General features: G+C 55.9%; 1 protein-coding gene across 3 annotated transcripts; it reads left to right on the top strand.

Annotated features, from left to right (window-relative positions):
• Positions 1–290: 290 nt before the first annotated feature.
• LOC115896244 (SH3 domain and tetratricopeptide repeat-containing protein 1-like) lies at positions 291–8,731 on the top strand. 3 transcript variants are annotated; one of them, XR_004056149.1, is made up of 5 exons: positions 314–490; positions 3,183–3,305; positions 3,523–4,265; positions 5,340–5,536; positions 8,318–8,731. XR_004056149.1 is itself a non-coding variant. In XM_030926600.1 (4 exons), the coding sequence occupies exons 1-3, from the start codon at positions 305–307 to the stop codon at positions 5,349–5,351; spliced, it is 321 nt and encodes a 106-aa protein (XP_030782460.1). In that variant the 5' UTR covers positions 291–304; the 3' UTR covers positions 5,352–5,536; positions 8,318–8,731. The 3 variants fall into 3 exon arrangements, 2 of the variants coding, with proteins under 2 accessions (XP_030782460.1, XP_030782461.1); XM_030926600.1 differs by lacking the exon at positions 3,523–4,265 and having other exon boundaries at positions 291–490; XM_030926601.1 differs by lacking the exons at positions 5,340–5,536; positions 8,318–8,731 and having other exon boundaries at positions 291–490; positions 3,523–5,311.
• The last annotated feature ends 3,023 nt before the right edge of the window (positions 8,732–11,754 follow it).

Raw genomic sequence — 11,754 nt, 5'->3', positions numbered from 1 at the left:
AGAACCATCAGTCTAGATAGCCTCTGAACACTAATGGCTCCTGGTGCATCTGGAGAAGACACAGGCCATGTCTGGGAGGCAGGGGAGATGGACTAGCACACTCCTCCTGCCACAGGGCAGCATGATGCTCGATTCCCTCAGAAGGATGTCCTTCATCTTTTCCATGCCATGAGTGTTCACCCTGGCCCTCCCAGCAGCCTGGGAAGGGCAGAACACTGCACACACAAGAGGGCCGTTCGCAGTCCCCACATGCCAGATTCATCTGTCACCAGACCCAGGGAGGAGGCAGACTGGTTCCAGGAGGATGAGAGCCCTTGTTCTGACACCTGTGTCTGATTCCAGGGCCTACAGATCCACTCTGGACTACACCAAACGAAGTCTGGGGATTTTCATTGACCTCCAGAAGAAAGAGGAGGCGCATGCCTGGCTGCAAGCAGGGAAGATCTACTACATCCTGCGGCAGAGCGAGCTGGTGGACCTGTACATCCAGGTGAGTGGCAAGGGATGCAGGAGGGCCCCTGTGCTGTTCACTCTCTGTCCATCCATCCATCCGTTCATCCTTCCATCATCTATTTACCTGTTCATCCTTCCATCCATCTATCCATCAACCATCCTTCCATCATCCATCCATCTGTCCTTTCATCCATCCATCATTCATCTATCCTTTTATCATCCATCTATTCACCCATCTACCCATCCAGTCATCCTTCCATCATCTATCTGTTACCTGTTCATCCATTCATCCATTATCCATTCATCCATCAATCCATTCTTCCATCATCTTCCCATACACTGTGGGTCCTTCCATCCATCCATCATCCATCCATTCACCTGTTCGTCTTTCCACCCATCCATCCCTCCGTCCATCCATCTATCATCCATCCATCCTTTTATCATCCATCCAACTGTTCATCCTTCTATCCATCCATCCATCCGTCATTCATCTGGTCACCTCTTCATCCACACATTCAACGGTTTGTCCATACATCCATCCATCCTTCCATCCATCTTTCCATTATCCAGCCATTCAGCTGTTCATCCTTCTATCCATTGAATCATCTTCCATCCATCCATGATCCATCCATTCACCTGTTCATCCATCCCTCCATCCATTCTTCCATCCATCCTTTCATCATCCATCCATTCACCTGTTCATTCTTCCATGCATCCATCATCCATTCATCCATCATCCATCCATCCTTCCATCATTCATCCACTCGCCTCATCCTTCCATCCATCCATCATCCATCCATTCACCTATTCATCCTTCCATTCATCCATCCATCATCCATCCATCCATCATTCATCCATTCTTTTATCATCCATTCATTCAGCCACTATCCATCCATCTGTTCATCCTTCCATCCATCATTCATCCATTTATTCATCCATATATCCTTCCATCATCCATCCACTCACCTCCTGTTCATCCTTCCATCCATCCTTTATCTATCCATCCGTTTATCCATCCATCCATCCTTCCATCATCCATCCATTCATCCATTCATCCTTCTATCTATCCATCACCCATCCATTTATCCATCCATCCATCTGTCCATTCATCCATCCATCATCATCCATCCATTCACCTGTCTATCCATCCATTTGCCTGTTCATCCATCCATCTTTCCACCAACCATCCATTCACCTGTTCATCCATCCATCCTTCATCCATCCACCCATTTATCCATATATCCATCCATCATCCATCCACTCACCTCCTGTTCATCCTTCCATCCATCCATCCATCCATCCGTCCATCTCTCCATCCACCCACTTATCCATCCATGCATCATTCATACATCCTTTTATCATCCATCCATTCCATCCATTTATCCATTCATCTATCCATCCATCCTCCATCCATTTATCCATTCATCTATCCATCCATCATCCATCTATCCATCCATCCCCCATCCATCCATCCATCACCTGTTCCTCCTTCCATCCATCATCCATCCATCCATTTATCCATCCATTCACCTGTTCCTCCTTCCATCCATCATTCATCCATCAATTTATCCATCCATCCCATCCATCATCTCCATATATCCATCACCTCCTCATCCATCCTTCCATCATCCATCCTTTCACCCATCCATCCACTCATCTATTCGTCCATCCATCCATCATTCATCCATCCACCCACCAATCTACCTATTAATCCATCCCTCCATTCATCTATCTGTCCATTTGTTTATCCATACATTGGTCTATCCACCATCTATCCATCCATATGTACATACATCATCTACCCTCCACCCATCCATAATCTACCCACCCATACATATACAGACATATACACATCATTCCAAACACCCACCCACCCACCCATGCATCCATCCATCCATCCACACACCCATCCATCCATGTGTCTACACATCTGCTCATCCATTCATCCATCCATCCACTCATTCCTAAGCCACTGCTGAGCACCTGTTGTATGCCTTTTCCCTCCCTCCAACTGGTTCCCTCACATCCTCCCCCAGTGGCCAGCATCTTCTCCCTGAGGGCAGAGGCATGGCCCCTCACAGTGCCTAGCACCTGCTGGTATACAGCTCATGCTCAAAGAATGTGACCACTCAGTTAACACACAGAAGAACGTGCTCCAAGCGACACGTGGCACATCTCCTTACAAAATGAATCTATCATAGTGGCTGTTTTCAGAGGCTTTCCCAAACACAGTGTGATCTGGAACAAATTGTGAAGCCCACGAGCCTGGTGAAGCTTTCATTATTGAGCACCTGCTGTATACCTCCTTGAGCTGAGGAGAAGGATCAAGAGCTCATGGCCAAGAGGGGACCAGGCCCACCCACAAACACTGTTGATGTGTGGCCCTGAGCTGCGGCAGGGATGTGGCAACGCAGAAAGGAACCAGGGGATGGGCTCCCAGCAATCTGGGGGCCACGGAGACTGTTGAGTGCGGGGGGGGGTGGGCTAGGGCTAGCCCTGGTGGTAGGATTCACAGGTGTCGGGCTCCTGGGCTGCAGCTGCTCAGTCACCTCCTGGCACTCAGGTGCATCAGTTCATTGTCCTCATGCCAGTGGTGGGGCAGCCCTAATGCACAGGTCTGAAAAATGCTCAGGTGTACCTGCAGTGTGTGAGAGGAAGGAGGCTGGCGAAGGTAGGTGTGGCCACCTCGCCAGGTAGTGGGTCTTGAGGGAACTTCTGCCTCCTTTCAGGTGGCACAGAATGTGGTCCTGTACACAGGCGACTCCAACCTGGGCTTGGAGCCGTTTGAGGCAGCTGGAGACATCTTCTTCAACGAGGCCTGGGAGTGGGAGAAAGCCGTGTCCTTCTACCAGGTGAGCTGGCCTGTGGGCTGATGTATGTGGGCCTCAGGGGGGTCACCTGGAGGGCTGAGGCACAGGCGTGGCAGGGCAGAGGCCTCCCACCTGGAGGCAGGGCCACCCATGCACATGCTTAGTTTCCCAGTGGTCTCACCGGGAATGATATTGACAGTGCCCTGCCCAGGACAAACGCTTGGGGCCTGGACATGACTATGGCCCTACCCTTGCCTAGTGATCTCACCGGGAATGATATTGACCGTGCCCCTGCCCGGGACAAACGCTCGGGTCTGGACATGACAGTGGCTCTACCCTTTGCAGCTGATGATCTCAAGCAACCATGAGCGGGAAGTCCTGTCCCCATCTTCCAGATGAGGAAGCTGAGGCTCAGAGAGTCACAGAGACATGTCAAAGGGCACACAGCATGTCAGTGGGAGACCCAGGGCCAGGGCCCAGACCTGCATGCACCCCGAAACGGGGACGGCTTCTCCCTTCCTCTGAGCTCACGGTGTGGCTCAGCTCTGGGCACAGAGAAATGTGGAGTTTTTAGAGCAGAGAGGAGTGCTGGCTCCCCCCAGTCAGACCCCCGGTGCCCTGGTGGGAGAGGCTGGTCTGAGGCTGCCAGGTGTAGCTGGATGGGCCTCAGATGACTCTTCAGCCCCCAACTTGGGTGTCTGAACCGTGCGTTATCCCAGAGCACAGAGCTCTGTGGAGGTGCAGGGGTAACTGGGGCGTGGGAAGCTCTCCAAGCACATGTTTGAGCTCTGAGGAGGGCGCTGGGCAAGGTGGGTGCTGCAGGAAGCCTGCCTCCACCTGCCTGTGTGGTAGGACCGAGTCCTACCCCTGGCAGTGACTACTGGCAACTGCAAGGTGAGCCGCAGCTGTGCAACAAGCCGGTGGCACTGCTGGCCATGCTGGAGGAGCCCCAGGAGGGCTTGGAATTTGCCCACATGGCCCTAGCTGTCAGCATCACTCTGGGTAAGTCCCCTGAGCGCCCGCCCTGCCAGGACCCACACTTTGCCAGAGCCGAGCCTCCATGTCTGCAGGGCAGGAGCTGAAACAGCTGCTGGATTTTCCCGGTCTCCTGTCCAGGCAGACAGATCTGCCCAGCTGGCTTCCCTGTCTGGCCGTGGGGCACAGCCCGAGGTCTCTCACGTAGCGCAGAGCTCCCTGCCTGGCTGAGCTCTGCTTCCTCTGTCTCTTCCCGCTGCTGATCACAAGGGCCGCCCAGTGTGCCCTCTGCCTTCCAGACATGCCAGGCATCTCGGTCCCTGTATGTGCCAGGCTGAGTGGCACATTCCCTTTGTCTTGTGCCCTTTCCACCCTCATCAACCACACAACTCTCTGGCTGATGAAATCCCAGTTCCCCTTCCAGCAGCCTGCCCCTTAAGGCCGGGCATCCCCTGGTGCTGTGCCAGGTCGTCTGTCCTCCTCCAGAGACAGGGAACCCTGGGCAGGCCGCATGCCCCAGCGCCTTGTGCCCTGGGGCCCAGTACAGAGTAGGTGTGCAGCTGTGTGGGAATGCATTGAATGCAGGCTCCACGGCACTCGCCCTGCAAAGGGGAGGACATCAGAGACAGCCTAGCTGGGTTTGCGCAACTGTGGGGGGACCTGGAGCTCAGGCACGCAGTGACTCCCCAAGATAAGAGGCTCTGATCGTGACACACCCAGGAGGAGTCGGATGTCACGTCTGTGGGTTGCATGGAGCCGGGGTGCCCGGGAGCACCTGGACTGCATGGGTTTTGGGCTCCCCTGGTTAAAACCAGTGAGCAAAGGCAGGTGGCTATGTGTAGGCACAGAGCTGGGCCATCCAAGTCCGACTTTGCCAAAGCCTCACAGTAGACAGGGGCAGGCCTTATTAGTTCTGCTTTACAGATGGGAAAGTGAGTCTGGGAACCCGGAAGGGACTGGCCAGTGCTGCCCAGGTGACCGCAGGTGTCTGGAGGCAAGCCAGGTGCTGCCCGGGGTCTGCATACCTGCTCCTGAGGGGCCTGTGCCTGACTGCCCCAGGGAGCCACGTCCTCACACCTGCCCCTTTGGCCTACACCCCAGGGGACCGGCTGAACGAGCGCGTGGCCTACTACCGGCTGGCCGCCCTGCACCACCGGCTGGGCCATGGCAAGCTGGCGGAGCCCTTCTACCTCAAGGCCCTGTAGCTCTGCAACTCGCTGCTGGAGTTCGACGAGGAGACCCTCTACTCCGTGAAGGTGTACCTGGTGCTAGGTGACATCATCTTCTACGACCTGAAGGTGGGTGGGGAGGGACAGGGCTGAAGGTGGGTGGGGAGGGACAGGGCTCTGGGTGTTCCCGGCCCCCTTGGAGTGGGATTTCCACAGACCCCAGGGGTCTGGGTTCCAGCCTTCCTTAGGAATGGCCCAGTGGCCTCCCTGGAGCTCTGCACCCAGCTAGAGGAGCTGGCAAGGTTAGCAGATGCAACCCAGCTCCCAAGCTGGCCAGGTCCCCACCCTCAAGAACTCAGTCTCAGCCAGGGAGGCTGACACATGAGCGGGCAATGGTGGCCTCTGGGTAAAGAAGGGGGATTGTAGTCAGGGGGACCCTCCTGGAGGAGGTGACACCAAACTGAGTCTTGACAGTCAAGTGTCAAGTTGCATTTAACAAAGAAAACAGGGTCGGGAGAAGGACATTTTGGAGGATGGCATCATCCTCACATTGAATCCATGATGCAAGATCCAACCCACATCCCGGTGCCTCCTCTAGGAAGCCTGCCCAGGGTGCCAGCCTGCACTGAGCAACTCCTTCCTGGAGTCCCGAGACACCTGGAATCTTCACATCACCCAGGAAGGGTGGGGTGGGACCGGTGTCTTACCATCGGGTTCACAGACAGGGGAACCCCAGCTCATGGCAGGTGCAGTGGGGCGGGGCCCCAGCCAGCCAAGCTGAGACCTTGCTGAGTCAGATCTGTCTCGAGGGGAGGTGCTGTGCTCCCTCTGCCCCCAGCCCTGCAGGGGTGGAGAGCTGGGACTGGCAGACTCAGACCTGCGGTGTCTCCACCCTCTGCCCAGCAGGCACCCGCCCCTCCTCCGCATCGCACCGGCACCGTGTCCGTGCTCCTTATGGGCTGAGGGGCCAGGGCACTCCAGTCCAGGGACCGAGATCTTGGGGGCCTTAGAACAACATGAGGAGCTGGGGCAGCCCTAAGACCCCGCCCCATATCCCTCACCACAGGCCTGGGGCTGCCCGGGAGGCCCCTGCCCAGTGCTGGCGACACCTGGTGGTCAGAAGCGGTCCCTGTGGCCTCCCAAGTCCCAGCCAGACAGGGAGATGCCAGGTGTCAGGCCCAGAGGGACGCTGCTCACCGCTCAGGGGCTCGCCTGGGACCAAGGGACGGGCCTCCCAGAAGTGGCCCTTTATCTCTCTTGGTTAAGCCTGCCGCCCACTCTGCCTGCCCAGGAGGAAGGAAACGGCCAAGTAGTACCTGAGAGGCCAAAGTCCATGGTTGGGGTCGAGGGGCAGAGGCCTCCTTCACCTCCTTCTCGTGCACAGCCCTCTGGGCCTCATCCTGACGGTGCTGTCAGCCCAGGCCAGCTTCCCACAGGGAGGCCCCCTCGGAATTCCCCAAGGGCGGCTGTCTTTCCAAGGCCACACCCTCCTCCTTGTATAGGAGGCTCTGACCCGGGGCCCAGAGGAGTGGGAGAGAAAGCTGGGCTGGATGGGGCCTGGAAGGCTGGCGGAGAGGCAGGAGTAAATGGGCATCCTTGCCGATTGCCTCTAAAATGGGGTCCCCTTTAGTCTACACGTGAGAGTGAGCCCTGAAATAGGGTGGATTAGGTGTGTCCTGGCTCAGCCTGCCACTCACTAGCTGCTGCACACACTACAGGCACATGGAAATGCACAAGCAAATGCACACAGACACAGGCACACGCACATACAGGCGCACACACACAGGCACAGGTGCACACACAACCACATACACAGGTACACATGCACAGGCACACAAACACGCACAGGCACACGCAGAGACATATGCTTTGGCTGGCTGCTTCCTGTTTAGTTAGGATGCCCCCACCCCTTCAGGAAGCCCTTTGCCTCCCACCCCCGGCTGAGTCAGGGGCCTCCTGGGCCCCCCACAGGCTCCTGGGCTTCCCTATGCCACAGCCCGGGCCACCTTTGTGGTCAGTGTTCAGTCCCAGGTCCCTCAGACTGGGAGCAAGGATATTAGGCTCAGCCATGCACCCAGCACAGAGCCCAGTGTTCGGCTGGGCCGGGGGGCATTGGATGAGCAGCGGCGGTGACTCGGGCCTTCTCACGCCCCTGCTCCGTGTGTGGGGCGGGGCAGTGCGGGAACGGACTGCTGCATCTTGGACTTTGTCCTTGGCCCTGGGAGCCGTCTTGAAGAGGGACAGGCCAGGCCTGGGTCTTAGAGAGGTCCCTTGGGTGTCCCCCATGTGGAGGAGGCGCCTGGGGAGAAGCCGGCGGGGAGATGGGAGGGTCAAGGTGGAGGTCTGGGAGGCAGCATCCCAACCCAGGGATGGTGAGTTTGAGCCAAAGATGCATTGAAAATGGGAGTGGATGTCTGGGGAGTCACACTCTGTCAATATTTCAGGGAACATTGCCAGGGAGGACACCTGTGAGATGGTTTTGTACCTGGCCTGGCCCGTGGAGGGCCTGGAAATGGTCAGCATGGACAGGGGCCAGAGGGGAGCCTGGGTCACTCAACGCTGTGCCCCTGCTGTGGCTTGGAGCCACGGATCCTGCTTGGAACTCTCAGAGCAGGCAGGATCTGCCGTGACCTCAGCCCATGGGGAAAGCAGCCACCGCCTGCAGAGAGGGTGGGACTGGGGCAAGAGGCTTGGGGTGAGTGGAGCATAGGGATAGTCAGGAAGGCTTCCAGGGGTTTCAGGGTTGTCCCCACCTCCTGCAGCTGAGACCACAGCAGTGTCACAGGCTTCAGGGCTCATGGGGTGAGCCAGCATTGGCTGGACATGTGGAATGACCTGGAGATGGGAGCAGCCTCTGGGAAGACAGGCTCCGAGTCCCCCTTTTGCTGAGCATGACCTGTCCCCCTTCAGGAACGGTTTGATGCAGCCGGGTACTATCAGCTGGTACTGTCAGCCACCGTGGACCTGGGCAACAAGAAGGGCACAGCTGAAGACCTACACGCGGCTGGCCACCATCTCCCACAACTTCCTCCTGGACTGCGAGAAGTCGCTCTTCTTCTATCAGAAGGCCAGGACCTTCACCACAGTGCTCAATGTCTGCAAGGTCAACCTGCCTCCTCTGCCACTCTGCGGGTGGGCCCCCTGGTTGGCCCCAGCCACCCTCGCTGAGGACAGCATCCGACGGAGTGGGTTTTGTGCAAGGAGGATGGTCTCCTGCCTCTCCTGGTGTCTCCCATGGCTCATTTTCTGGGAAATGGAGGCATGAAAGCAGGGTTCAAATAGCAATAAATGTTTTTTTGCAATAACATACTGAAGTCCCCAGGGCATCCTTCCCTGTGTGCTTCCTGGGTGGTGTCTAGGGGCCAGCTCCTTCCCTGGTGACAGCCCTCTGATCTTGGGGATGAGAAGGACCCTGAGTCCAACAGACCTGGGCCAGGTCACCATGAGCCTCGGTTTCCTTGGAGGCCAGAGGGGAGATGGTGGTAGAACTCCCTGGGCAGCTCCCTGCTCTCTCTGCTCAGAGCTTTTGCTGTAGGTCTCGTGCTGCCCTTGCCTTTATCCTTCAGACCACTGAGCCCGCATGTGGGGGCTGCTAGTGCCCCTGTTCGCCATTGAAGAAACAGAGGCACAGAGAGGTTAGGTGTCTCGCCCACCGTCACACAGCAGGTAGGGGCGGAGACACAGAGCCTAGTACGCTGACCACCACACCACCCTGCCATCTTGCTGCCAGGAAGGTGTCCCCCATTAGGACCCAAGGTCAGCTCCTGGACCTCTCTTGTGGTGTCAGGAGAGCCACAGGCCAGTGAGGGTGGCCCCGGGGATCCCTCACTCAGTGTCCTCTGCTCCCAGACTTGGTTGGGCCGAGCCTGGCCAGTCCCACCTCTGGCCACCTGTCAGCCCTGCGGGAAGTGAGATGCAGGGATCTCCGCCTGTGTAGACGCTGCTACCCAGTATTGAAAGCCTTATCTGGGCTGCCCCCTATGCCGTCCCCACAGGCCCCCTCCCCTTCCGGCCCCCGGCCCTCATCCCAGTCCCTGGAATCCCAGCTTTTCCTTCTTGGAATCTCTTGGCCCCAGGGAACACAGCTCACACGGTCTCTTTGCCAGTTTACGGCAAGGAAACCGAGGTTCAGAGACTGTGAGTGTCCCACGTAATTCTCACACACACTGCACTCTCCCAGGCCCCTCTTGTAAACACTTTAAATGAGGTGACTTTCACATCGCATGCAATTAACTATTTCAACGCGAATAATGTGGTGGCATTTGTGCACTCACAGTCCTGTGCAACCACTCACGCCATGTAGTTTCAAAACGTGTTCATCTCCCCAGAAGAAACCTGCCATCCTCACTAAGCTGTTACCCCTCCTTGGTATCCCCCAAGCCCCTCGTTTAATGGAAGGGGAAACTGAGGCCCAGAGAGAGACTTGCCAGTGGGTGGAGCTCTGATTATAAGGAATCAGGCACCCATCTGCTGCTTCAGTCCTGGGTTGGTTTTCCACTCAGCAGAGGTGACAGAGCCAGGAGGTTCTGGGACCCCATGCTTGCAGCCAGAGCTCTGCCCCGAGCTTTCCCACCAGGGGGCAGCAGAGAGCTTTCCAGAACCGGCCGCCGGGCTGGCGGGAAGCAGCTGGTCAGAGCTGCTGACAAACCTCACGTGGACCCCAGATCGCTGTCTCCGTGGGTTGGGCTTGGGAATTGGAGAGGAGGCCGCATGATTGGAAACGTGAAGACAGCACGGCCTGGCTGGAGGAGCGGGAAGCGCCATCACGTTTACTGAGGACACAGATTTCCTGCCCACTGCGACGGGCATGCAGCCACTCTTCTCAGGGTGGGGTCCGCAAGTCCGGGTTGCTCTCGGCCCCCGACCTGCCTCAGAGTCCAGGGCCTTTGGAACTCTGCCTCCCCATCTCCACCCACCGTGGCTGGTGCCACGAGGGAACTGGATCCTGGGATCCTGTTCCTCTTGGGCAGCAGAGACTGGGGGACCAGAGGAGATGATGGGTCTTCAAGCCCCACATTCAAACCCCAGCCCACCACTGACAGTCTGGGGGTTCGGGGTGAGGGAGTTGATGTCTCTGAGCCCCAGTTTTATCACCACTAAAATGAGACAAACATACTTGGGCAGAGTGCCAGCCCCAGGGCTAACAGAGGCCTGTTTCCTACTGACAATACCTCTTACTCCTAGGAACAGCTCCAACAACCACACACTAGGGAACACTCAACCCAGGCCAACTTGTCAGAGGCACGTGAGCCAGAGCGACTCCATCTTGAATGGGGCCTGGTTAAAGGGAGGCTGAGACCTGCTGGGCCACATTCCTAGGCGGCTAGGCATTCTTAGTCACAGGATGAGATAGGAAGTCGTCACAAGATACAGCTCATAAAGACCTTGCTGATAAAGCAGGTTGCAGTAAAGTCGGCCAAAGCCCACCAAACCCAAGATGGCCACGAGAGTGACCTCTGATTGTCTTCATGGCTCATTATGTGCTAATTATAATGCATTAGCTGCTACAAGACACTCCCACCAGCGCCACGACAGTTTACAGATACCATGGCAACATCTGGAGGTTGCGCTACATGGTCTCAGAAGGGAGGGCAGAAACTCTCAGTTTCGGGAATTGCCCACTCCTTTCCTGGAACACTCATGAATAGTCCAACCCTTGTTTAGCGTATGATCAAGAAATAACCATGAAAATGGGCAACCAGCAGCCTTTGGGGCCACTCTGCCTATGGAGCAGCCATTTTTTTTTTTTTTTTTTTTTTTTTTTGAGATGGAGTCTCGCTCTGTTGGCCGAACTGGAATGCAGTGGCGTGATCTTGGCTCACTACAACCTCTGCCTCCTGGGTTAAGCCAATCTACTGAATCAAACCTTAATAGTAGAGGGGATTAAAGGACAATGAAAAAACTCAAAGTGCAATTTGGGTTTCAAGTAAGAAAGGCTTTGCAATGTGTGGACCAGCGGGTCTAGAACTTCTAACCTAAGGGTCAAACCTGCCTGGGATACAAAAAGTTATAGGATGACAGACTGAGCCACTGATGTGGGGGCAAGAAAGAGTAGACCTTATTTTATTTCGGTTTTCTTTTCTTTCCATAATTAAACTAGTTTTCGTTTATGGACTCGCCCCGATCTTTCTCTGTGAGATCAAAAAAACCTCTTTGGGGTCTGGATGGGACCCCTTTCAGTAACAAACTTGTAAACCTCTCAGAACCTTGGATCTTCATCTGTTAACCAAAGGACAAGCCTCCCCTGAGGTCCAAAAGTGAAGAGAGAAGCATATGGGAAACTGAGGGGCCAGAGTTGGTGTGCAGAACCAATATCACAGATGGGGTCAAGCCACTGTCATATTGGA

Source organism: Rhinopithecus roxellana, unplaced genomic scaffold (genome assembly GCF_007565055.1).
Source record: "Rhinopithecus roxellana isolate Shanxi Qingling unplaced genomic scaffold, ASM756505v1 contig991, whole genome shotgun sequence".
In the NCBI taxonomy this organism is placed as follows: Eukaryota; Metazoa; Chordata; class Mammalia; order Primates; family Cercopithecidae; genus Rhinopithecus; species Rhinopithecus roxellana.
This window is presented reverse-complemented; position numbering and strand designations above follow the sequence as displayed.